The 21,559-nt window shown below is 33.6% G+C and overlaps 1 protein-coding gene across 1 annotated transcript in view; it reads left to right on the top strand.

Annotated features, from left to right (window-relative positions):
• LOC114324350 (uncharacterized) overlaps positions 1 to 21,559 on the top strand; it is a 47,687-nt gene that overhangs the window by 7,155 nt on the left and 18,973 nt on the right. Inside the window, exons 2-5 of the mRNA XM_028272153.2 lie at positions 2,077 to 3,008; positions 10,822 to 11,460; positions 13,274 to 14,046; positions 19,108 to 19,488. Coding sequence (XP_028127954.1) covers positions 2,078 to 3,008; positions 10,822 to 11,460; positions 13,274 to 14,046; positions 19,108 to 19,488 — 2,724 coding nt within the window. The 5' untranslated portion in view covers position 2,077. The remainder of the gene's footprint in view (positions 1 to 2,076; positions 3,009 to 10,821; positions 11,461 to 13,273; positions 14,047 to 19,107; positions 19,489 to 21,559) is intronic.

The raw sequence follows: 21,559 nt of genomic DNA, 5'->3' as shown, positions 1-21,559 counted from the left end.
GTTTATGCTTATTTTTTGTTTAATAATAATACATATGTTGATTTTTACCATTTTTGCAAAAAAATCGTTGTTTTGACTTCATGAGTGATACCAAAAAGTCAAAAGTCGATAAAACTAAAAAACTCGAGAGCTAGTTACCTCGAGAAACTCATAAAATAAATAAAATCTTTTTGATTTTTTGTTTACTATGATCCAATGATGAGTTCTGATGTCCACGGCAAAATCCATTATTTTTCAGCTGTCTTTAAAAATTTGCCACCTTGAATTTTTCTTGAATAAATCTATGAATTAAACTGAATATGATTATTTAATTTGAAAATAAAATACACATAGTTTCAAAAGTTATGCATCACCCCTCGTATTCACGATGTTTATGCTTTTATAAATCCGTATCTTTATCACATATTTAATGGGTCTTTTTTATAAAAAATATACCATTTTTGGTTTTTTATTTTATTTGATTACCCATTTAATTGACCTGGTTTTGCCAAGGTGTAAACATTTGAAAAAATTTTTCTGAGTTGTTGTTATACTTTAATTTCTGAGTTGGACCGTATAAGAATTATCGATTTAGTTGAAGAAGGCCATTCACAGCGGTTCGTGTCGGAAAGAGTGGGTGTTTCTCAGAGTGATGTCTCACGGATATGGAATAGGTTCCTGGAGACAAATTCGATACGGAATAGAGCTCGGTCTGGTAGACCCCGACTTACCAATGATCGACAGAATAGATATATCAGAATTTCCATCCGTAGAGATTCTTCTATGTCTGTACCAGCCCTCCAAAGAGAATTCAGGCATGCTACAGGAGTCAGAGTATCGTTGGCTACAATAAGTTGAAGAATTTTAGACTCAGGTTTGAGGAGTCGTCGACCAATAAGAGTTTCTCAGCTACAACCTAGACATGTTTTGAACCGCCTCCAGTGGGCTCAAGAACACATACAGCTCCCCTAACAATTTTGGAATTTTGCCCTTTTTTCAGACGAGACCAGAATCTGTTTAAATATTGATAACCGGCGAATTCGTGTGTGGCTAGTTGTGCAGCTCTTGTTGGCTCTCGCCACACACAAATTCGCCGGTTATCACTATTTAAACAGATTCTGGTCTCGTCTGAAAAAAGCACAAAATTCCAAAACAGTTAGGGGAGCTGTATGTGTTCTTGAGCCCACTGGAGGCGGTCCAAAACATGTCTAGGTTGTTGCTGAGGAACTCTTATTAGTCGACGACTCCTCAAACCTGAGTCCAAAATTCTTCTTCTTATTGTAGCCAATGATACTCTGACTCCTGTAGTATGCCTGAATTCTCTTTGGAGGGCTGGTACAGACATAGAAGAATCTCTACAGATGGAAATTCTGATATATATATATATATATATATATATATATATATATATATTCTGTCGATCATTGGTAACTCGGGGTCTACCAGACCGAGCTCTATTCCGTATCGAGTTTGTCTCCAGGAACCCATTCCATATCCGTGAGACATCACTCTGAGAAACACCCACTCTTTCCTCCACGAACCGCTGTGAATGGCCTTCTTCACCTAAAGCGAAATTCTTATACGGTCCAACTCAGAAATTAAAGTACTATTCATTTTTAATCGCGTTTTCAAAAATTTCACCAAAATAAATTTTTCAAATGTTTACACCTTGGCAAAACCAGGTCAATTAAATGGGTATTCAAATAAAATAAAAAACCAAAAAGGTATATTTTTTTATAAAAAAAGGCCCATTAAATATGTGATAAAGATACGGATTTATAAAAGCGTAAACATCGTGAATACGAGGGGTGATGCATAACTTTTGAAACTACGTGTAATTCTACCATACTTTCAAAAAAAATTCACAAAAATGTGCTTGAAATTTTGATTTCACACCCTACGCCCCCCCCCCCCCCCCCCCCCGTAAGGATAGCTGTGACAAGATTTTGATAGGCAACCCATGCAAGTAATGTTTGTCTACGTAGGAAATTTAATAAAAAAATGTTTCATCCGGAAAGCAGATGGGTGAAGGTCGACCTAGATTTTCATAATTTCATAATAATGAAATATTTTTATAATTTTTTTTTTGTCTTATAGAATGGATGTGTCCATACAACCAGTGGACATCAAACCCCATATTGATGACTTCCCAAAGAAATTTCAAGATACTCAAGATGCACAAATGACCTCTAGCACAGTATCCAGCCTCTCTTCACCTGTAGATTCAGGTGTGCAGTTGCTGGATAGCGAAAGTGAAGTAACTTCTGTCATGTCAGTAAGCGGATATGCTTGTGATATAGAAAACGTACCAGTTGATACCAATAAAATAGATAAAGAATGTGATTTTGATCCTGTGGAGATTGATAAAAAATTGCAGCTTGACGAAAAACATGATGTTGAAAAACCTTTTGTGGAAGAAGTTAAGTTAATGACCAAAAGTGATATTATAAATCAAAATGTATATGAAGAATACAAAAAAATGTCGTCTTCAGTTCCAACATATTTTGATGATAAGAAATTCGAGCAAGGTCCCAGTCCTAGATTAGAACAGAGTTACAGTGATGATGTTTTTGAAATGGAACATCCTATCAAACATGTCGAAAATACTGATATTATGAATGTTTCTCTTACAAGCTACGAACTTTTGGATTATACTCTTCAAAATAGGAGTCTACCTGTGGACAATCCAGATATGCATGTCAGTATGTCTGAAGAAGTCAACGAAAACCTCAGACTCACTCTAAACGCAGAACCCATCCAACCACAACCTCTGTTACCAATACAAGATGTTTCTGAGGAGACAGCTATCACTGATAGTAAATGTGAAGATCAAATAGTATTCAGGAGACAGAGGAAGAAAAAATCAAAATCAGACACTCCTAAAAAGAGAGTTTCCTTCCATGAAGATATTCTAAACAGCACAAAAATCGATGACATCCACATTAATCATGGATTTATTACTCATGAGCCTGAAGTATCACTCAGTTTCTTCCAGAGGGGATTTATTAGAAAGCCAGATGTTATAAAGGGTAAGTAACTTGTTTAATTTATTTAATTTTATTCTTAAAAGTGATGTTATTTTAATGCACCTTTGATAATATCATACAAGTTAGTTATGTCTGGATTCGAGAACGATTAGATCAAAGAGGTTTTGTTTGTGGCTTTAGCACTATTCCGGTAGGTGTGAGTTGACGGAATTAATTAGAAATAATAAAAATAATAAGTTAACAACGAACAGTAAAACATTTATTTATTTTGGTAACAAAAAGGTGTTGCTTAGTTAGATCTCGGAAAAGGGTCGGTCGTTAGCGAGTAGTGCCTCGGTTGCACGCTGTGAATAGACTGTTAAGAAAAGCCACAATCTATTATATCGATGTTATGCTTTTCTACAATATGGTCCGGAGAGGACAATAAATCACTCCGATCTGACGCATAAAAACAGACACACTTCTGCAGTTTTAAAAGCGAATGCCATATCCCAAAGTGAGTTGGTGACATAATGGTCTGATATGGTAATTAATTTATGGGGACTTCAGTTTGTTAAACTGACACTCCAGAAACATATGGTCAGGGGATGCATTCGTTCCGTAAAACCATGTCTTTCTTAGCGTCTGGTTTGTATATTAACGGTGACTTTATATGACCCATATTATTTCGTTTTGAGAAAAAATATTAAAATTAAAATTAGCAAAAATAGTAATTAAAGCGTATCGCTATAGCACTTAGCTATTTAGCCAGATACAATATGTTGATAATAATAATTAATACTAATACAAAAAACAAACTATTAAAGCTAATACAAATTATTAAAATACATATTATATACTTAATACTAAATAAAAAAAGTGTCTATCTAAACCTAGAGGTCATTAGAGTAAAAAAAAAGAGAAAAAAAATAAAAAAACCTCTTAAGAACTAGAGCAAAGAAAAATTTTACCACGTTTTTAAATACTTCGACTGTTCTTTGTCTATTTCTTTGTCAAATTTGTCTGTCTTTGAAAAATCTTGTAATCGATTTTAAACATACTTCCCGACTAGCTAGAGATCTGAAATTTTTAGAATAGTTCAGAACTTGATGACAATGCTATATTTAACCGCGTTTACATGAATGCATTAAAATTTATTTTGAATTTTAAGCAATTTTAAATTTTTTGACAAAAATTGGATGCAAACAGCACAAAACAGGAATACATGGAAGAGACTGAGGGAGACCAATATCCAGCAGTGGATAGATCCGGGTTGAATGATGATGATGATGACCGTTGCTATATTGTCAGCGATTGCCAGGCACTGATGCTTTATAGCAGCGGTTTTCAATCTGTGGTACATTTCATTTTTTGAGGTGGTACACAAAACGCAAAAACAGCCAAAATCAGCACCACTATTATAGTTAATTAGATAACCTAGTTAGATATGTATTTCAGTTAGGTGGTACCAAAAATAATAAAAAGATTTGGTGGTACATGACACAAAAAGATTGAGAACCGCTGCTTTATAGTATATACTCACGTATATACTATATAGGGTGAGGCAGATAACTGGCCTATTAGAAATATTTAGAGAACTAAAGGCAACAGAATCATAAAAATTGGAATGAAGGGGTTTTGAAGGGTGGTCTATTTAATGAAAATATTTTCATCAATTTACCACTTCTGGTTATACCGGAAGTTGCTTAAAACTTCGTTTTTTTAAATGGGACACCCTGTATATTTTTACATTTTTAGATTCTACTCGATGTCTTCTTCCTTAAAATATGCGGTTTTGTAATGTTATACAGGGTAGTTTAAAAGCTAATTACGTTTTTTTATTAATTTTGTAGCAACTTTCACACCCTGTAGAATTGTAGTAGTTGGATATCAAAAACTCTATTTATGTTTAAATGATTTTTAATATAGTCTACTATTATTAAAAATTATTAGTATAGCTAAATGTTAAATTTTAGTATACAGGGTTAGTCGAAACTCGGAATGAGGATTTTCTGAATTTTCTTAAATAGAACACCCTGTATTTTAGTATTACAATGAAAAGACATTTTATTGTTCTTTTTTATTTGTTAAGCATTCCCTATACCTAAATGCTTTAATTTGTGCTTAATTGTTAATCGCGCCAAGAATGTTAACTACTTAGGTATTTTGATAGCTCAACCATTATTGGCAATTTTAAAGATCAGTCTAGATTAATATGTATTTATTTCCGAAAAATTATTTGTAATTGAATATTTTCACGGCCAAGCTAATAAAATTTCACGTATTTTTTGTTAAAATTAATGTTTGGCTTGAATCACCAATCACTCACAAATTAAAGCAGTTAGGTATAGGGAATGCTTAAGAAATAAAAAAGTTGCATAAAATATCATTTCATTACAATAATAAAATATAGGGTGTTCCATTTAAGAAAACTCAGAAAATACTCTTTCCGAGTTTCGACCAACCCTGTATAGTACAATTCAACATTTAGCTATACTAACAATAGTAGACTATATTAAAAATCATTTGAACAAAAATAGAGTTTTGATGTCAAACTACTACAATTCTACAGGGTGTGAATGTGGCTAGGAAATTAAGAAAAAAACGTAATTATCTTTTAAACTACCCTGTATAACATTACAAAACCTCATATATTAAGAAAGAAGACATCCAGGAGAATCCAAAAATGTAAAAATATACAGGATGTTCCATTTAAAAAAACGAAATTTTAAGCCACTTTAGGTATAACCGGAAGTAGCAAATCGATGAAAATATTTTCATTAAAGAGATCACTCTTCAAAACCCCTTCATTCCAATTTTCATGATTCTGTTTCCTTTAGTTCTCGAGATATTTCTAATAGGACTTTTATCTGCCTCACCCTGTATATACATACTATATATATACTTGCATATGCATGTGGAATGAAATTGTTTGTGCTGTTATCCTTAGCCCCCCTGTATCATAGGAATAGGATTTCTTTTCCGAATGCAATGTTTTAAAGTATCATATAAATGCTATAATCGGATTTAAATCTGATCTGGGCTTTATGCTGGCCAATATAATTTCTAAATTTAATCTCATCAAGGTAAGTCTTCACTATGCTAGCGACATGAAGACGTGCATTAACACCAATATGTCATATCCAATATGGCTTTCAAATGGCAAAATATAACCTTCTTAAATGTTTTCAATGTACATTATCAGTTGGCATTTGCCTAATCACCTCCACTTGTTCGGTATGTCCTTTCAAAGCAATACCGCTCTGTAGCACTATGCTGCCACCACCAAAACTAACGGTCTGTATGAGGTTACACCTGAAGTACTGTTGGCCAACTCTTCTGTAGATGGTGTTTTGTAAATCTTGCTTCCATATGATGAACGGTATGCCAGGCGTAACTTCATACAGAGTGTTAATTTTGGTGGTGGAGGCATAGTGCTATGGAGTGGTATTTCTTGGAAATGAGATACCGAACTTGTGGAGGTGATTGGATGAATTTACCATACGTCCCGGTTTGACCGGGATGGTCCCGGTTTGAGATCCCTGTCCCGGCCGGTTTGCATTAGCATCCCGGTCAAACTTGAACAACACCTACACCCCGGCCATTGATCAAGGACCATCTAAAGTGCTGGAAACACAAGGCCAGCGCCAGTGCCATTGCAAGCTCATCTCCCATACCATCGTTTTTCAAAAATGACGAACCCCCATAAAATGAACTTTCCATTGCTGCTAAAGAAGCTACTTTTGCTTTCCATACAGCAATGCACAATATAAGTTTTCAAACATCTGATTGCTCCTCAAAATTAATATCGAAGCTGTTTGAGCTCAAATTCAGGTCTGCGCGTACCAAGTGCGAAGAGATCATCACGGGAGTGATCGCACCGATGGCAAGAAATGAACTACACAACGAGCTAAAAGAGTGCAATTTGTTGAGCATTTCAATAGATACATCAAACAGCTATTAAATTGGCACCGTTTGTACCTGAGGGAGATATATCTGTAAAGTTACTCGATTTTCGGTCTGATGCCGGAGAAACGTCTAAAATCTTGGCAAATAACATAATGTCGATAATCAAAAAACACGAAACAGAAAGCAAGGTGGCCGATTTCTATGGTGATAACTGTACTACGAATTTCGGAGGGGTAAACAGGCGAGGCGCCAACATCTATTCCAGGCTCAAGAAAGCTCTCCGCGCGCGGAGTTAACATAAAAGGCATTGGTGCACACCTCGTCCACGATACACTCCGACATCCAGTTGATGATCTTCCTTCCGAAATATAGGATATCGTTGTAGACATATATACAGATATTTTTGTATTTATACCGTACGCTTTATAAACTTAAAAGAGTTTTGTGAGACAGCTGACATCGAGTACAAAAAATTAGTGGAAATACAAGATTTCAGTCTTTATTACCAGCTGTGGAAAAGATCTTGCAGCTATACGAAGTTCTGAAATCTTATATTCTTGCTCAAGTAAACTGCCCTCTCGCATTGCGACAGTTCTTCACAACAAAAATTGGAGCGCTTTACTTTTGGTTTGTGCTCGGACAGTTAAAAAATGTATTTAACAAAACCATATTGAGTCTATGGAGAAGACTAATACAAAATACATTCACATTTATTAATATGTTTTCAGTTCTTAATAATTTTGATTGCATTTCAAATATGAAAAACACTAATTAAGAGCGTAGGCGCAAAATTTCGAGCAAATGCTTTTTAAATGCATTCATGTTTTTCGACTCCTGAGAAAACTAATAAATATTTTTGAAAAATTCAAACGCAGAATGAAAGATTACATTATTACCGAGGGCTGAAAGTCCCTGAAAACTTTTATAATGTTTATTTTAATAAGTTGGGTGAAAAAAAAGAGAAAATTTAGTATGATTTTTAATTTCAAATATCTCATTCAAAAGAAACTTTTTTATACTAAGGGACTTTCGGCCCTCGGTAATAATGTAATCTTTCATTCAGCGTTTATATTTTTCAAAAATATTTATTAGTTTTCTCTGGATTCGAAAAAAATGAATGCCTTTAAAAAGCAAAGGTCCGAAATTTTGTGCCTAAGCTCGTAACAGAAAAGCAAACCGAAAATGAACCTCTTTCTCTTCTGCGTCCCGGTTTGGCACTTCGTAATTATGGTAAGCCTATAGAATAACAGCTGATATGTACATTATTAAAAACATTTTAGATCATGTTTTGCCATTTGCCAGCCATATTGGATAACAAATTCGTGTTAATGCACCATGACGCAGGTCTTCATCTTGGTAGAATAGTGAATACTTTCCTTGTTGAGATTCAATTTAAAAATTATATTGTCCACCATATCTTCTTCTTCATGTGCCATCTCCCCTAAGAAGGTTGGCAACCATCACGGCAATTCGCACTTTCGATACTGCTGCTCTAAAGAGATCAGCAGAAGTGCAATTAAATCAAGCTCTCAAATTGTTTAATCAGGAGATGTGTCTTCTTCCGCGACTCCTACCCTGTATTCTTCCTTGTATTATTAATTGTAACAAGTTATAATGCTCGCCCCTCATAACATGTCCCAGATGTCCACCATATAGCCCAGATCAAATTTAAATCCGATTATACCATTTGTGTGATACTTAAAACATCAAATTCGAAAAAGAAATCCTATTCCTATGACACTGGGAGCAGCACAAAAAATTTTATTTCACACGTTAATTTCAAAATATGCAATATTTTTGTCCGTGAGTGTATAATTCATTTTCTATTTACATTGGCTTCTCACAGTACGTTTTCCAAGAGGAGACTGAAAAGAATAGATGAGATAGGGTTGTCTTGTCTTAATACTTAATTTACTAGGAAATTCCCTGGTATTTATTTCATTACTTTTACAAGTGTAATAGAGTTTCTTCCCTTTTACTCTGCCAAGTGCTTATTAATTGATTGAATAATAGACCAGGGCACATCTGTACAAATATTAGTACATTTGGACGTTGGGAGGCGACTCAAATTTTTTTGCAGAAATTGCTTGAAAATAACTCAAATAATAATATTTGAGTTATCCTCCCTCTCAAAAAGGTCCGGAACATTGTTTAAATAATCAAAATGTCAAAAAATGAAAGAAAAATTCTATATTTTTCTTCGTTTTTTGTTTATAACTTTAAAAGTATTCATTTCCGAGAAAAGTTGTACTCATAAAAGTTGCGTAATTAAATTTCCTTCAATATAGAATTGGTTAAAAATTTAAAAAATAGTCACCCTTGTTGCAAAATAGCAATAATTGCGAAAAAACCATACAAAAACAAGTATTTGCATTTTACGTTTTTCAACCATTTATGCCATACTTAGGACCTTCATATTTCACCCAGAAAAACTTTATGATACAGTAAAACAATACTGTAAATTTCATTAAGATCGGTTCAATAGATTTTGCAAAATAAATTTTGCAATCCAGCTTTCGCAAAAAAAATCATTTTTTCAAAATGTTACAGGACTGAAAATAAAGCAGATAGCAAGTTTAATTTTTTTGATTATAGAAGTATACTGTACCTTTCATTTGCAATTTGCAAAATTAAAATCGATTAACTGCCACGGCGTCAGGAATTTTTTTAAATAAACATTAATTATTGGTGCTACGCGCAGGACAGCGGATAGTTTGCTCTGATTGGGCATTCCAATGACCTTTGATAATGATTGATACATTTTAATTTTTATTACATTTCGATATAAATAAATAAATTTGTTTATTACAAAATAAAAACACATACTCTATCCTTTAAAATAACACTTTTCTTTTAGCAAAAACTTTCTTTGTTCATATATTTTAACTTAGAGAATAAAAGTTTATTATTTTTAAACATATGCAATTGTTTAAACAATATTTCACAAACAATAAAAAAATTAGTTTGATTTTTGTGGAATTAAAATATTAAAATACAACAAAATATAGAGTAAGGAAATAATATATTAGATAAAGATTGGAAGAAATATTGGTGGAAATCAACTTGTGTGAATCGAACACCGCTGTCCTGCGCGTAGCACCAAAAATTAATGTTTATTTAAAAAATTTCCTGACGCCGTGGTAATTAATCGATTTTAATTTTGCAAATTGCAAATGAAAGGTACAGTACACTTCTACAAGCAAAACAAAATTCAACTTGCTATCTGCTTTATTTTCAGTCCTGCAACATTAAAAAAAAAATAAATTTTTTTGCGAAAGCTGGATTGCAAAATTTATTTTACAAAATTTGTTAAACCGATCTTAATGAAATTTAGAGTGTTATTTTACTATATCATAAAGTTTTTATGGGTAAAATATGCAGGTTCTAAGTGTAGCATAAATGGTTGAAAAACGTAAAATGCGAATACTTGTTTTTGTATTCGCAATTATTTATTTTTCGCAATTTTTCGAATTATGTATTATTTTTCGCAATTATTGCTATTTTGCAACAAGGGTGACTATTTTTTTAAATTTTTAACCAATTCTATATTGTAGGAAATTTAATTACGCAACTTGTATGTCAGTACAACTTTTTTATAAATGAATAGTTTTAAAGTTTAATCAAAAAACCAATAAAAAAATCGAATTTTTCCTTCATATTTTGACATTTTGATCATTTAAACAATGTTCCGGACCATTTTGAGTGGGAGGATAACTCAAATATTATTATTTGAGTTATTTTCAAGCAATTTCTGCAAAATACTTTGAGTCACCTCTCAACGTCCATGTCAAAACAGATGCGCCCTGGACTATAAAGTCAGTAAAGAACTGTTATAGTGTAGGTAATAAATATTTCTTGCAAGTAGTCCATTATAAAAAACTGCTCTCTCAAAACGTTTTTATCGGCTTTTTTATTGTAATAAATTTTCAAATAACTTTATAACATGTAATATATGTATCTTTTACAGGGCGATATAGTTGGGCAGCTGAAGGAGATGCCCCCTACTATGAAAAATCGTCGTCAGAGCGTGAAGTAAAATCAGATATTTACATAAACCACCAGAAACACTCTTCTACGTCTTCTAGTTCCACTGGCAGCTCCAGCTCGATCGATGAAGAAGATTCAGACGAAACGTTCGTTAAGAAAGAGCCGAGCTTGAAATCAAAACCAAAATCCAGTTGTTTAAAAAAATCCAAGCATCCTAAGAAATATATCGATACCAACATCGTTCAGGAAGAAGTTACAATAAAGAAAAAGCGATCAGAGACCAATCTTCTAGACACAAACATTTTCGGCAGCTTGAAAAACATACTCAACTTTTCTACGTCAGTTCCGTTGGCTGAACGAGGAGTGCCTGAAGGTCAGGAAGACCTTTCCGTATACTCGTCGTCTCATGATGGATCAAATCGAAGATCAATGGGAGATTTGAAACTGAAGTATTTTGAAACTATCGAGATACCACCACCAGCTGTGAACAAACTAAACGAAGCTAAGAACAATTTGAAGCTAACAAAGAGCGAAGGGTTTTACCCCACCTATCCGAACGTTCAACAGGATTTGCCAGGGAATATTATTCTTTGTGATAGCAACGTTTATGAACATAAAGGTAAGTTTTTATTTATTGAGCAGCTAATTTTCTTACTTGTTTTATTTTCACTATAACTCAAGCAAGACTTTAATTGATTCCTCCCTTCTGCTAAATTTCGCGACCAGAACTACGTGTTGGTTGCTATCACCCAATGTCCAGTATGTTCAGATCTAAATCATTTTATAGCAATCTGTGTTCTGGTGCCACTACTTCTTTCGACTTTAAACACATTGTTGAGTACCATTTTATTGTGAATGCATTATGTGAAGTATAGAAGTGCCTCTCCCTTATCGAGAACAGAGTATTTTAAATAATCATCATCATCTGTGGCACTGTGGCATCAGCCCATGGGGGACCATGGTCGCCCTATTAAGTCGGTGGTCTATCTATCTCTCTCTACCGGCGCTTAGCTTTCTCTCTCTAGCATATTATGGCCGCCGCCTCTGTGTCTGTGTCGTTCCATTACTCCCACCTCTTGGTAGATATGCTCACACTCGTACGACGGACAAAGATAGCTAGACCACCGTACTTGATATTGGTATTACACCCCGATGCATTGAGTGGCATATCCCTAGCCTGGTATATGGTTAATATGTCTATGCCCATAACTCCTCAAAAGTTCTAAACGTTGTATCTAAAACATTACTTTCTTATTTGTCTTTTTTGAGAGGAGATCTTTTCGGCGTTATGTGTGTTTTGCTTGCTTGACTATAGTTAACCATGTTTTCCTTTCCTTTGTTTGTTTTTTCCCATTCTCGTATTCCTAGGTATTTCAAATTCTAGTAATTCTAGTTGTTAGTACTATCAATCCATCTGTTTCTAGGCCTACTTCTCGGTCTCTTCCCATTTAATTCTTTTATAAGTACTTTTTTTTGTATTTCTCTTATCATCCATCCTTTCTACGTGTCTCAACCAACTCAGTCGTTTTCTTCGTATTTTTTTATGATTGTCGGTCTATTAAAAATTCTATTTATTCTGGGGTTCATTCTTATACGCCATTCCCCATTCTCCTGTATAGGTTCATATAATATATTTTCTTTCAAATTTTTCTTTTCCATCTAAGAAGTTGTTCTTGTTGTTCAGTAGTCAAAGTCCATGCTTCCGTATACGTTACTACAGGTCTCACAACTGCTGTGTATATTTTTACTTTTGAATTTATAGATATTGATCCTAAATATTTGAAATAGTCTACTCTTTCAAATTTTTGCCCGCTCAAAGATATATGAGTGTCTTTCGTTTGTACCTTATCCCGATTTGTTTTCATGCACTTTGTCTTTGAGACGTTAACTTCTAGACCCATAGTATGTGCTACTTCTTCAAAATATGTATAAATATTTTCTAGGTCTTTTAATGTCCAGCTGATTATGTCTATATCATCTGCGTAAGAAACGACTTGGTTGATCTTTGAAAATATTGTACCTTTTCTATCTATAGGAGTTTTCCTGATTACTTGTTCCAAACAAGGTTAAAAAGTGTTGTTGAAAGCGCATCCTCTTGTGTTAGACCTTCGTTAATGTTAAATTCATCGGACAGTTGATTTTGGATTCTGACTTTTGCTTTGGTGTTGGTTAGTTTTAGTACTTTTACTAATCTGATAAGTTTTGTTGGCACATTTAACTCTTGAATTGCGCTATATAATTCCTTTCTAATTATTGAATTATACGCTTGTTTGAAATCTACACATAGATGATATAGTTCAGTATACCGTTTGTAGAACTTTTCCAGCGTTTGCCTGACTGTAAAACATATTTTGTCGTTTTCATTCTTTCACGGCATAAATGCCTTCTCGCGTTTTTTAATGCATCAAATTTATATTTTGTATTGGTTATAGGGATCAGTTATTCATACGAATATGATAAGTTCCAAAAAACCTTCGAACAGCAACAAAAACCAAAAAGTTCGACGGTGTATCAAATGATCCTTAAGGAATTCAACTTCTTTAGAAGAAGAGCCAGAGAAGAACTTCAAACCGAGCCTGAAGAAGATTTTGAGATAATCAGCAACAATGCTTCAACTCCTGTTAAAAGTAATCCCGATGACGTAGAGGTCGAGCAAGTAGAAGAAGTTGTAATATTGGAAACAAAAGCGAGTAGTAGTAGCAGTAGTAATGGATTAAACAAGTTTTCGAAGATGGATTGGTCGGATAACGACACAATATCGGACTTTGTGGAACCACCGCATCCAAGACATCTTAGCTCGCCAAAGAGAAAAATCAATAAGTCCAATCACTACTCAGTCAGCAACTCCTTCAAGCCTACCATTCAGGAAAGGCTCGAAGACACAGATATGGCTAAATCATTACCCTCCCTTCGCCCATCCACTTCAAAAACGTCCCTGATTAACCGATTCTTAAAAAACGTAACTTTGAAGAAAATGTTGGATGCTAAGATTCAAAGTAGGCAGAAATGTACAAGAAGGGTTGTTAATTTGTTTATAAAAGGAGTCAAGCAAGTGCCAGCGAGTGACGACGTTGATAGGGAATTGGAAAAAGAGATTGGGGTTGGTAGGAAGAAGTTGACCTGTCCTTCAGATAATTTGGATAAGAAAATGGTTATGCAGTTAAGGAAGGAGATTTTTAGGAATAAATTTGAAAAATTGCTTAGGGTAAGTACATTTTTTTCTAATTTTATATTATTTCTTATGAGAGATGTTTAGCAAGCATACGTTATATTATTTTGCATATTTTTTTTTTCAATTAAAGAAGTCTGCAAAAGTAAGATTATTTAATGATTCTGGCTAAACATTAAGCTCAATGTATTAGGCGAGCGGCATACCCCTAATTTGAGGCTAAGAAATCGAAAAAGCGACCATGATAGGTGAATGGCAATTTTTGGTCATTCTTTATATTTTCGAGGTCGCTGAATCCGAATATGAAGTTTATTTTTATCTAGAATTGGTGGAACATATTCAAAAATCAAATTTTATGCAAAGATGCGAAAAATAAATTTTTATGATTTTTCATATTTACCTCGCTGTATCTGAGGTCGCGGTAAACATTTCCTTTTGAAAATTTTACTGTGTCATCTTTGAAGTATTTAGATAACAACGAGCTCTGTCCAAAATGTTTAAACAAATTAAAAGAGGAGTTGTTAATTTTTAAACATTTTGTCGTCAGCTTTCGTTAGTTTCATGTTTACTTAAAAAACTTGAGTGACAAACTTTTTAGTTCATAATTGTAGCACGTAAGTAAAAACCGGGCTAAGTGCCAACATGTTAGTTTTGTGGAAACGCTCGGGTTTTACTTTAAGATGCCTGTCATTTACACACGTACACGATCTTGTGGCGCTCTTTAGAACTACTTTCTGAGTAGTTCACACATACCACTTTTAAGTACTAAAAATATATTTTCGATTTTTGGCACTTAGCCCGGTTTTTACTTATGTGATGCAATTTTAACCAACACAGCAATATAATATAATTCATGAAGAAGTATTATGGAAAATTTTAAGTCAAAATATGCAATAGGAAAAAAGTTATGTGACTTTAGAGACGAGTGGCTCCTCCAAAAAAACGCTTATTTCTCGAGATACTGACCACGGTGTGGTGAATAGCTAATTTTGGTCTTACTTTATGTTTTTGATGGTGCTGAAAACGAAAATGAGGTTTATTTTGAATTTTAGATGGGGGACCATTGTCAAAATCGCAATTTTACCTTAAAAATAAAACAAAATGAAATCATGTTTTTATTAAAATTAAAAATTGTACCAATTTTTTATATAAAATATTTTATTCTTTGTAAATATTTTAACATATACATATATTTTAAAAAGCTAAATTTCAAATTTTGTCACTCAACTTTTGCGATTAAACTTTGCAATTCAGGAATCTGTACCTTTTCCTTTAAACAATTCATAACTTTTATTACAATAAGACAGAAATATGGAAACAGAAAGGTAAGAAATATATACTATAAAAATTTCAGAAAAAAATATTAAAATGGAACAGAGTTGTAGCGAGTTCAGCGCAGAGAAATGTGATTTCATTTTTTTTTTTATTTTTAGGGCCAAATTGCGATTTTGCCAGTGTTCCCCCACGTAAAATTCAAAATAAACCTAATTTCAGCACCATCAAAAACATACATTATGACCAAAATTAGCCATTCACCACACCGTGGTCATCAACACACAGTATCTCGAGAAATAAGCATTTTTTGGGGTGTGCCGCTCGTCTATAAAGTCACATAACTTTTTTCCTATTGCATATTTTGACTTAAAATTTTCCAGAAAACTTCTTCATGAATTATATTTTATTTAATTTTTATTGCTGTGTTGGTTAAAATTATAAACTAAAAAGTTTGTCACTCAACTTTTTTAAGTAAACATGAAACTAACGAAATCTCACGACAAAATGTTTAAAAATTAACAACTCTTCTTTTAATATGTTTAAACATTTTGGACAAAGCTCGTTGGTATATAAATACTTCTTCAAAGATGATACAGTAAAATTTTCAAAAGGAATTATTTACAAAAGATACAGCGACGTGAACTTGAAAAATCATCAAGATTGATTTTTGCAAAAAAATTTATTTTTGAACATGTTCCACCAACTCTAGATAAAAATAAACTTCATATTCAGATTCAGCGACCTCGAAAACATAAAGAATCACCAAAATTGGTAATTCACCTTAAAGTTTATTTTCGTGGTCGGTATAAGTAATTTTAGGGGTTGCTGCCGCTCCCCTATGTCTAATGTAAAGACAAATGCCCAAAAGACAAAATATAGTTTCCCAATTCTTTGGCTTTATTCGTACGCCAGTCAATGGGAGCAAGAATAGGATATTACCTCCGAATTATATCCTGCTGCATGGATTTTAATGAAATTTTGGGCCTAGCCTCTACTTATCTTCTAATTCAAAGTCTACCCTATGCCGATGTGTGCTTTTATCTTGGTGGTGGTTCCCACCCAGTTCTTAGGGGTGAAAAATTTTTTGGTTAAAATTACCACGGAATTCGCTAGAGAACCTAATTCTAAGCAAAAACTGTTCTATAATTTTTTTTGAAAATTCGAAACTTTGAGATATTCGTGGTTGAAAATTGGCCATTTTCATTGAAACATAATACCTTTTCGAACGGTTTTTTGCAAATAACTTAAAAAATATTCATCTAACTAAAAAAACTATATTAAACATTTTTGTAGGCTATAAAAAAAAGAGACCTTTGCTTTCATAAATCTTCTAGTTATAATACAAAAAGAGATATGGTAGGTGAAAATAGTTTGTTTTTTGGTACATTCTCAAATTGGTGTATTTAACTTGAAATAACATAGAAACGGTAGATTTTAGATGTATAATGCTACTAATACCTTTGGTAATGCTTGAAAAGACCTTTAAAATGAGCTGTATTAAAGGTCAATTACATTAAAACTAAGCGAGGTATGCTGCAAACAAAATTGATAACTAATGTATTTTAAGAAAAAATGAGAAGTAATTTTAACCTTATCCACCCAAATGTAAATGCATCGTTTTCCTTCCACAATACCTTTTATTATATAGTGTTATTTATATGTTCAAAAAGTTGGACGGGTTTAAAATGAATGGTTTTTGAAAAAACAAAAAGATCAAATTATAGAGCGCATTTTTAAATTTTCTTAAAAATCTTCTTTTTCTCCATGTAACTTGAAAATGAAAAGAGATACAGTAATGAAAAATAAAAAGTAAATTTTTATCTGAAAAAGCCCTACATTTTTGTGTGGTATCTTTTTTTCGTATCTCTTATCTTTTTCGAGTTACATGGAGGAAAAGGAAGATTTTTAAGAAAATTTAAAATTGCGATCTATAATTTGATCTTATTTTTTTCAAAAACCATTCATTTCAATCCAGTCCAACTTTTTAAACATCGAAATAAAAAGTATTGTAGAAGGATAACAATGTATTTAAATTCTGATGGATGAGGGGTTAAGTATACTTCTCATTTCTTCTTAAAATACATTAGTCATCAATTGTTTTTGCAGAATATCTCGCTTAATTTGAATGTAATCGACATTTAGTATTGCTCATTTTAAAGGTCTTTTCAAACACTACAAAAGTTATTAGTATCATTATACACCTAAAATCGACAGTTTCTCTGTTATTTCAAGTTGAATACACCGATTTGAGCATGCAGCAAAAAACAAACTCTTCTTACCTACCATATCCCTCTTTGTATTTTAAGTAGAAGATTTATGAAGAAACGAATCTCTTTGTTTTTTTATAACCTACAGAAATATTTTATATAGTTTTTTTGTTAGATGCATAGTTTTTAAGGTATTCGCAAAAATCCGTCCGAAAAAGGTGTCATTTTTCAATGAAAATGGCCAATTTTCAACCACGAATAACTCAAAAATTATTGAGTTTTCAAAAAATAATTATAGAACAGTTTTTGCTTAAAATTAGGTTCTCTAGCCTCTTCCGTGGTTATTTTAACCAAAACATTTTTCAAACCCGAGAAGGGTGCGAACCACCCCAAGATAAAAGCACACATCGGCATAGTGTAGACTTAGCTATTCCCTACTTAATGTGAAAATATCAAGTAAATCGGATGGAATTCGGAGCCAAATACCCTCATTGACTGCCCTATCGATAGCCTCATTACTTTTTTTTCTTAGTTTTTTCAGTTTTCTGTTCCAGCAAGGCATTTGTCTGTTATTTGTCTTGGTTTTGATTGAGCAGTTCTCCAGGTATGATGCGAGAAGTGCTTACCTGATTCCCTTCTCTCTTTCAAATTTGTGCATTTCGGATCCCTATAGCTACTTAAGGGGGGTTTACCTGCATATCAGGTAAAGTAGATGTGTCGATGATGCAAGTTCGATGCTTGTAGTTACATCAATAATGTCCTGACTTTTCTTGCTGATAAAGGTAGGCTCATTGCCTTTATTATTCAATATGAGTTCTTCTTCTAGAATATAGTTAAAAAGGTACTCACCTTGCTCATCGGTCCTCTTGCTTCCCCATACCATGTGGTGTGAGTTGGCATCACAACTGATGATGACTTATAGTTCATTCTTTCTACAGTGTGCAATTACTTTCCGAATCGCCATACGAGGGTGTCTGTTGCTGCTCTCTCACCCAGGAAGTATTCTGAACATACGACTATATCACGTCTGCCCTCTTCCTCCCATATAATGATTTGAGCTGCAGTCACATCGTCTGTGCAGAAACCTGAAACTAAGATGTGATTAATATCTTTCCTAAGTACACAATAGACGATCTGGGTTTTATCCTGTTTGAACAATACAGTGCCTTAGTTGAGACGGATCCTAGGCCGCCAATTCGGCTTCCGGATTAGTACTTAGTAACCAAGGCTTCCGGATTAGTGCTACATATGTAGCTTCATTCGATAATCTTCTTCCAATGGTATATGAAGCAACCTTGGTATGTTGAAGATTCGCCTATATGCATTTAATCACTGTTGCCTCTTGGAGAGTATTTCCCCCAGGCCCTTAAGTAGAGCCATCTTTATTGGTTCCACTTTTAACGCTGTCTAGAAGAGGTAATTTGGCCTTTAGAGAGGTTTTCAGTTGCATCTCCTTTCGTTTTCGCGATTGCTGGCTTTATGAGGAAGAGGATGCTTTCTCTTTCGTCGGTCAGCTGACACTTTCCGGAGACCTTGGACAGTAGAATGTATGGTAATATATTAATATTCATATTTTTAGTAACTTTATTCTTTAACTTTAACAATGATTTTTCAGGTATTTTGTGTCCGGAGCGCTTACACAACAAACGGAGAGTCCAAACCACTATTGGCAATCTTAACAGAAAACACCTTATACATCGCTAACGCCAAGCCGACGGGCTCATACACGAACCATTTCGTCCTTCCCTACACCGATCTAAATACCATCCTAATCGGACCCCAAGGCCAGACAATCCACTTTTCTAATTACGACCGAGAAATGCAATGTATCATCTGCACCGGGTGTTCTACTTTGACAGGAGAGTTGGTAGGTCAGCTGGAAATCGCAATGAGGAGGGATGCTAATAAGCCCAAGCTACCGGCCGTTCGGCAGCTCGCTATGAGAGATATGGTTAATTTAAGGAGGGCTATATGCAAACAGACGTCAGTCCATAAGGTAAATTACAAAATAATGTTAAATCTACATATCGATGGCTTAGTGTGAAAACCTCGTATCTCATTAAATTACAATTTTACAGGAGAGGCAAAAAACTCATTTTCTGCATAATATAACCTAAAAACAAAAATTAGGTTACGTATTTTTAATTCGAGCACATGGAGACAAATATCTGATATTGGCCCAGAGCTTCTTCTTCTTAAGGTGCCTATCCGTTCCGGATGTTGGCGATCAGCATGGCTATCCTAACTTTGCTTGCTGCTATTCTGAATAGTCCGGTTGTCGATGTATTAAACCACTTTCTCAGGTTTTGAAGCCCAGAGCTAAAAGTGTTAAATGTTGCTATTAAATTGGAAATACAAATATTAACTATGAAAAACACGTAAATATCCTTGCAGTATATAGAGCCTTTGCCCAAGTAACTATGATAACCTCGTATATCTTGATATACGTGTTTTTCATCTCAAATGAGGTTGTGTTTATTATTATTTACGAGGTTTTCAATTTTCATAGCTTATTGCACACCTCCAAATACTAGGTCGACACCATACAAATCTTTTGATTTAAGGTTCATAAAATGTTTCTATATGCCGGACTACCTTTTGTTGTTCACAAAAAACATTTCTGCAAGTCGAATCTCTCAAACAAATACTCCAAATTAAGTACCAAATTCTTGGTTATAAATATACGTGGTATTCACACTAAATCAAGAGAGCAATTGATATAAAAAAAACATGAAATCCTTTATAAAAGGTATATTTGTTAAAATCCCTATACAGGGCTTTATCATAAAACAAACAGAACTAGTTTTCAATCGGTTGATCGATCATCATCAGTGTTTCTTGAATCAAACATGCTAACCACCACACTTGCTTCCACACAGCCATGATGTGAACAAGTCAAATTTAGCTCAATGGTACCTCGAGCGTGAAACATTGGATATTTTATACATCCATGTGTATAGTGATGTTAGAAGAGAATATTCTCAAGAGAATATTCTCGAGAACGAGAATATTTTTCAGAATATTCTCGGCCAGAAAATTCTTTCGAGAATATTCTCGGCAAAAATTTTCTATATTTTCAAAAATCGAAACAAAAATAAAAACTAGATACAGGTCAAATTATTATAATTTAAAAAATATGTAGATATATTGTTTTTGCCAATCCCATGAACCACTAGCAAGGGTGTTTACAGTGTCAATATTTATTGTTTTGGTGCAATATTAACGTGCAAATATTTAGAATGGTGTTCATTTAAGCAGAGAAGAACAAGTTAAGGAAACTGAGTTTGTAGATAATTTAGCAACTTTAAACTATGGTGATGAGTCGGCTGAAATAATGGCAGATTTGGCACTTTATCGGTCTAAGGAGGGATTTTTTGGAAAACCATACGTTGTAAAATCAATTGAAAAACTAGACTTAATCATATGGTGAAAAGGTACATGTTTCGGAACAAAATAACTAAAATAGTAGTTGATATAATAAGCATGCCTTCATCCAGTGTAGCGACTTAAAGTAGTTTCAGTACTTATGGTTTTTTTATCCACTCCTCTAAAAGAAACCCGCTCACTGCTGAACGGGCTCGTAAGGTAACGTTTATTGCTCACAATTTAAAATTGTTAGACGTAGACAAATCCATGACTGAGCTGGCCACTCGTCAAAAACAAAATCCCACAACTAATCAGTACATTGAAATGCAGATTGTAGGTGACTAGGATGAGCTAATGATAGAAATAGATTCTGAATCTGAGGTCTCATCTTTTATCATACCACATCGATTATTTGCTGTTAGAAGAAAATTTCATTTTTTTATCAAAGAAATTTTATGTTTTCTGTTTTTTTTTTGTATTTTTTTATATACAAAGAACACTGTGTTTCGTCTCATAATTTTGTGTATAAGATCATGATTTTTAAAACCCTATTTTTTATTTTCAACAATATTCTTAAATGCGTCATGGGGTTCATTCTCAGAAAATTCTCCATATCGAGAATATTCTCGAGAATATTCTCCGATTTTTCATTCTTGAGAATTTTCCAACACTACATGTGTAAAGTTACATCATTTTTACAT

This window comes from Diabrotica virgifera, chromosome 1 (assembly GCF_917563875.1).
Source record: "Diabrotica virgifera virgifera chromosome 1, PGI_DIABVI_V3a".
Classification (NCBI taxonomy): Eukaryota; Metazoa; Arthropoda; class Insecta; order Coleoptera; family Chrysomelidae; genus Diabrotica; species Diabrotica virgifera.
Note: the sequence above shows the minus strand (reverse complement) of the source record. Positions and strands in the feature narration are given on the sequence as shown.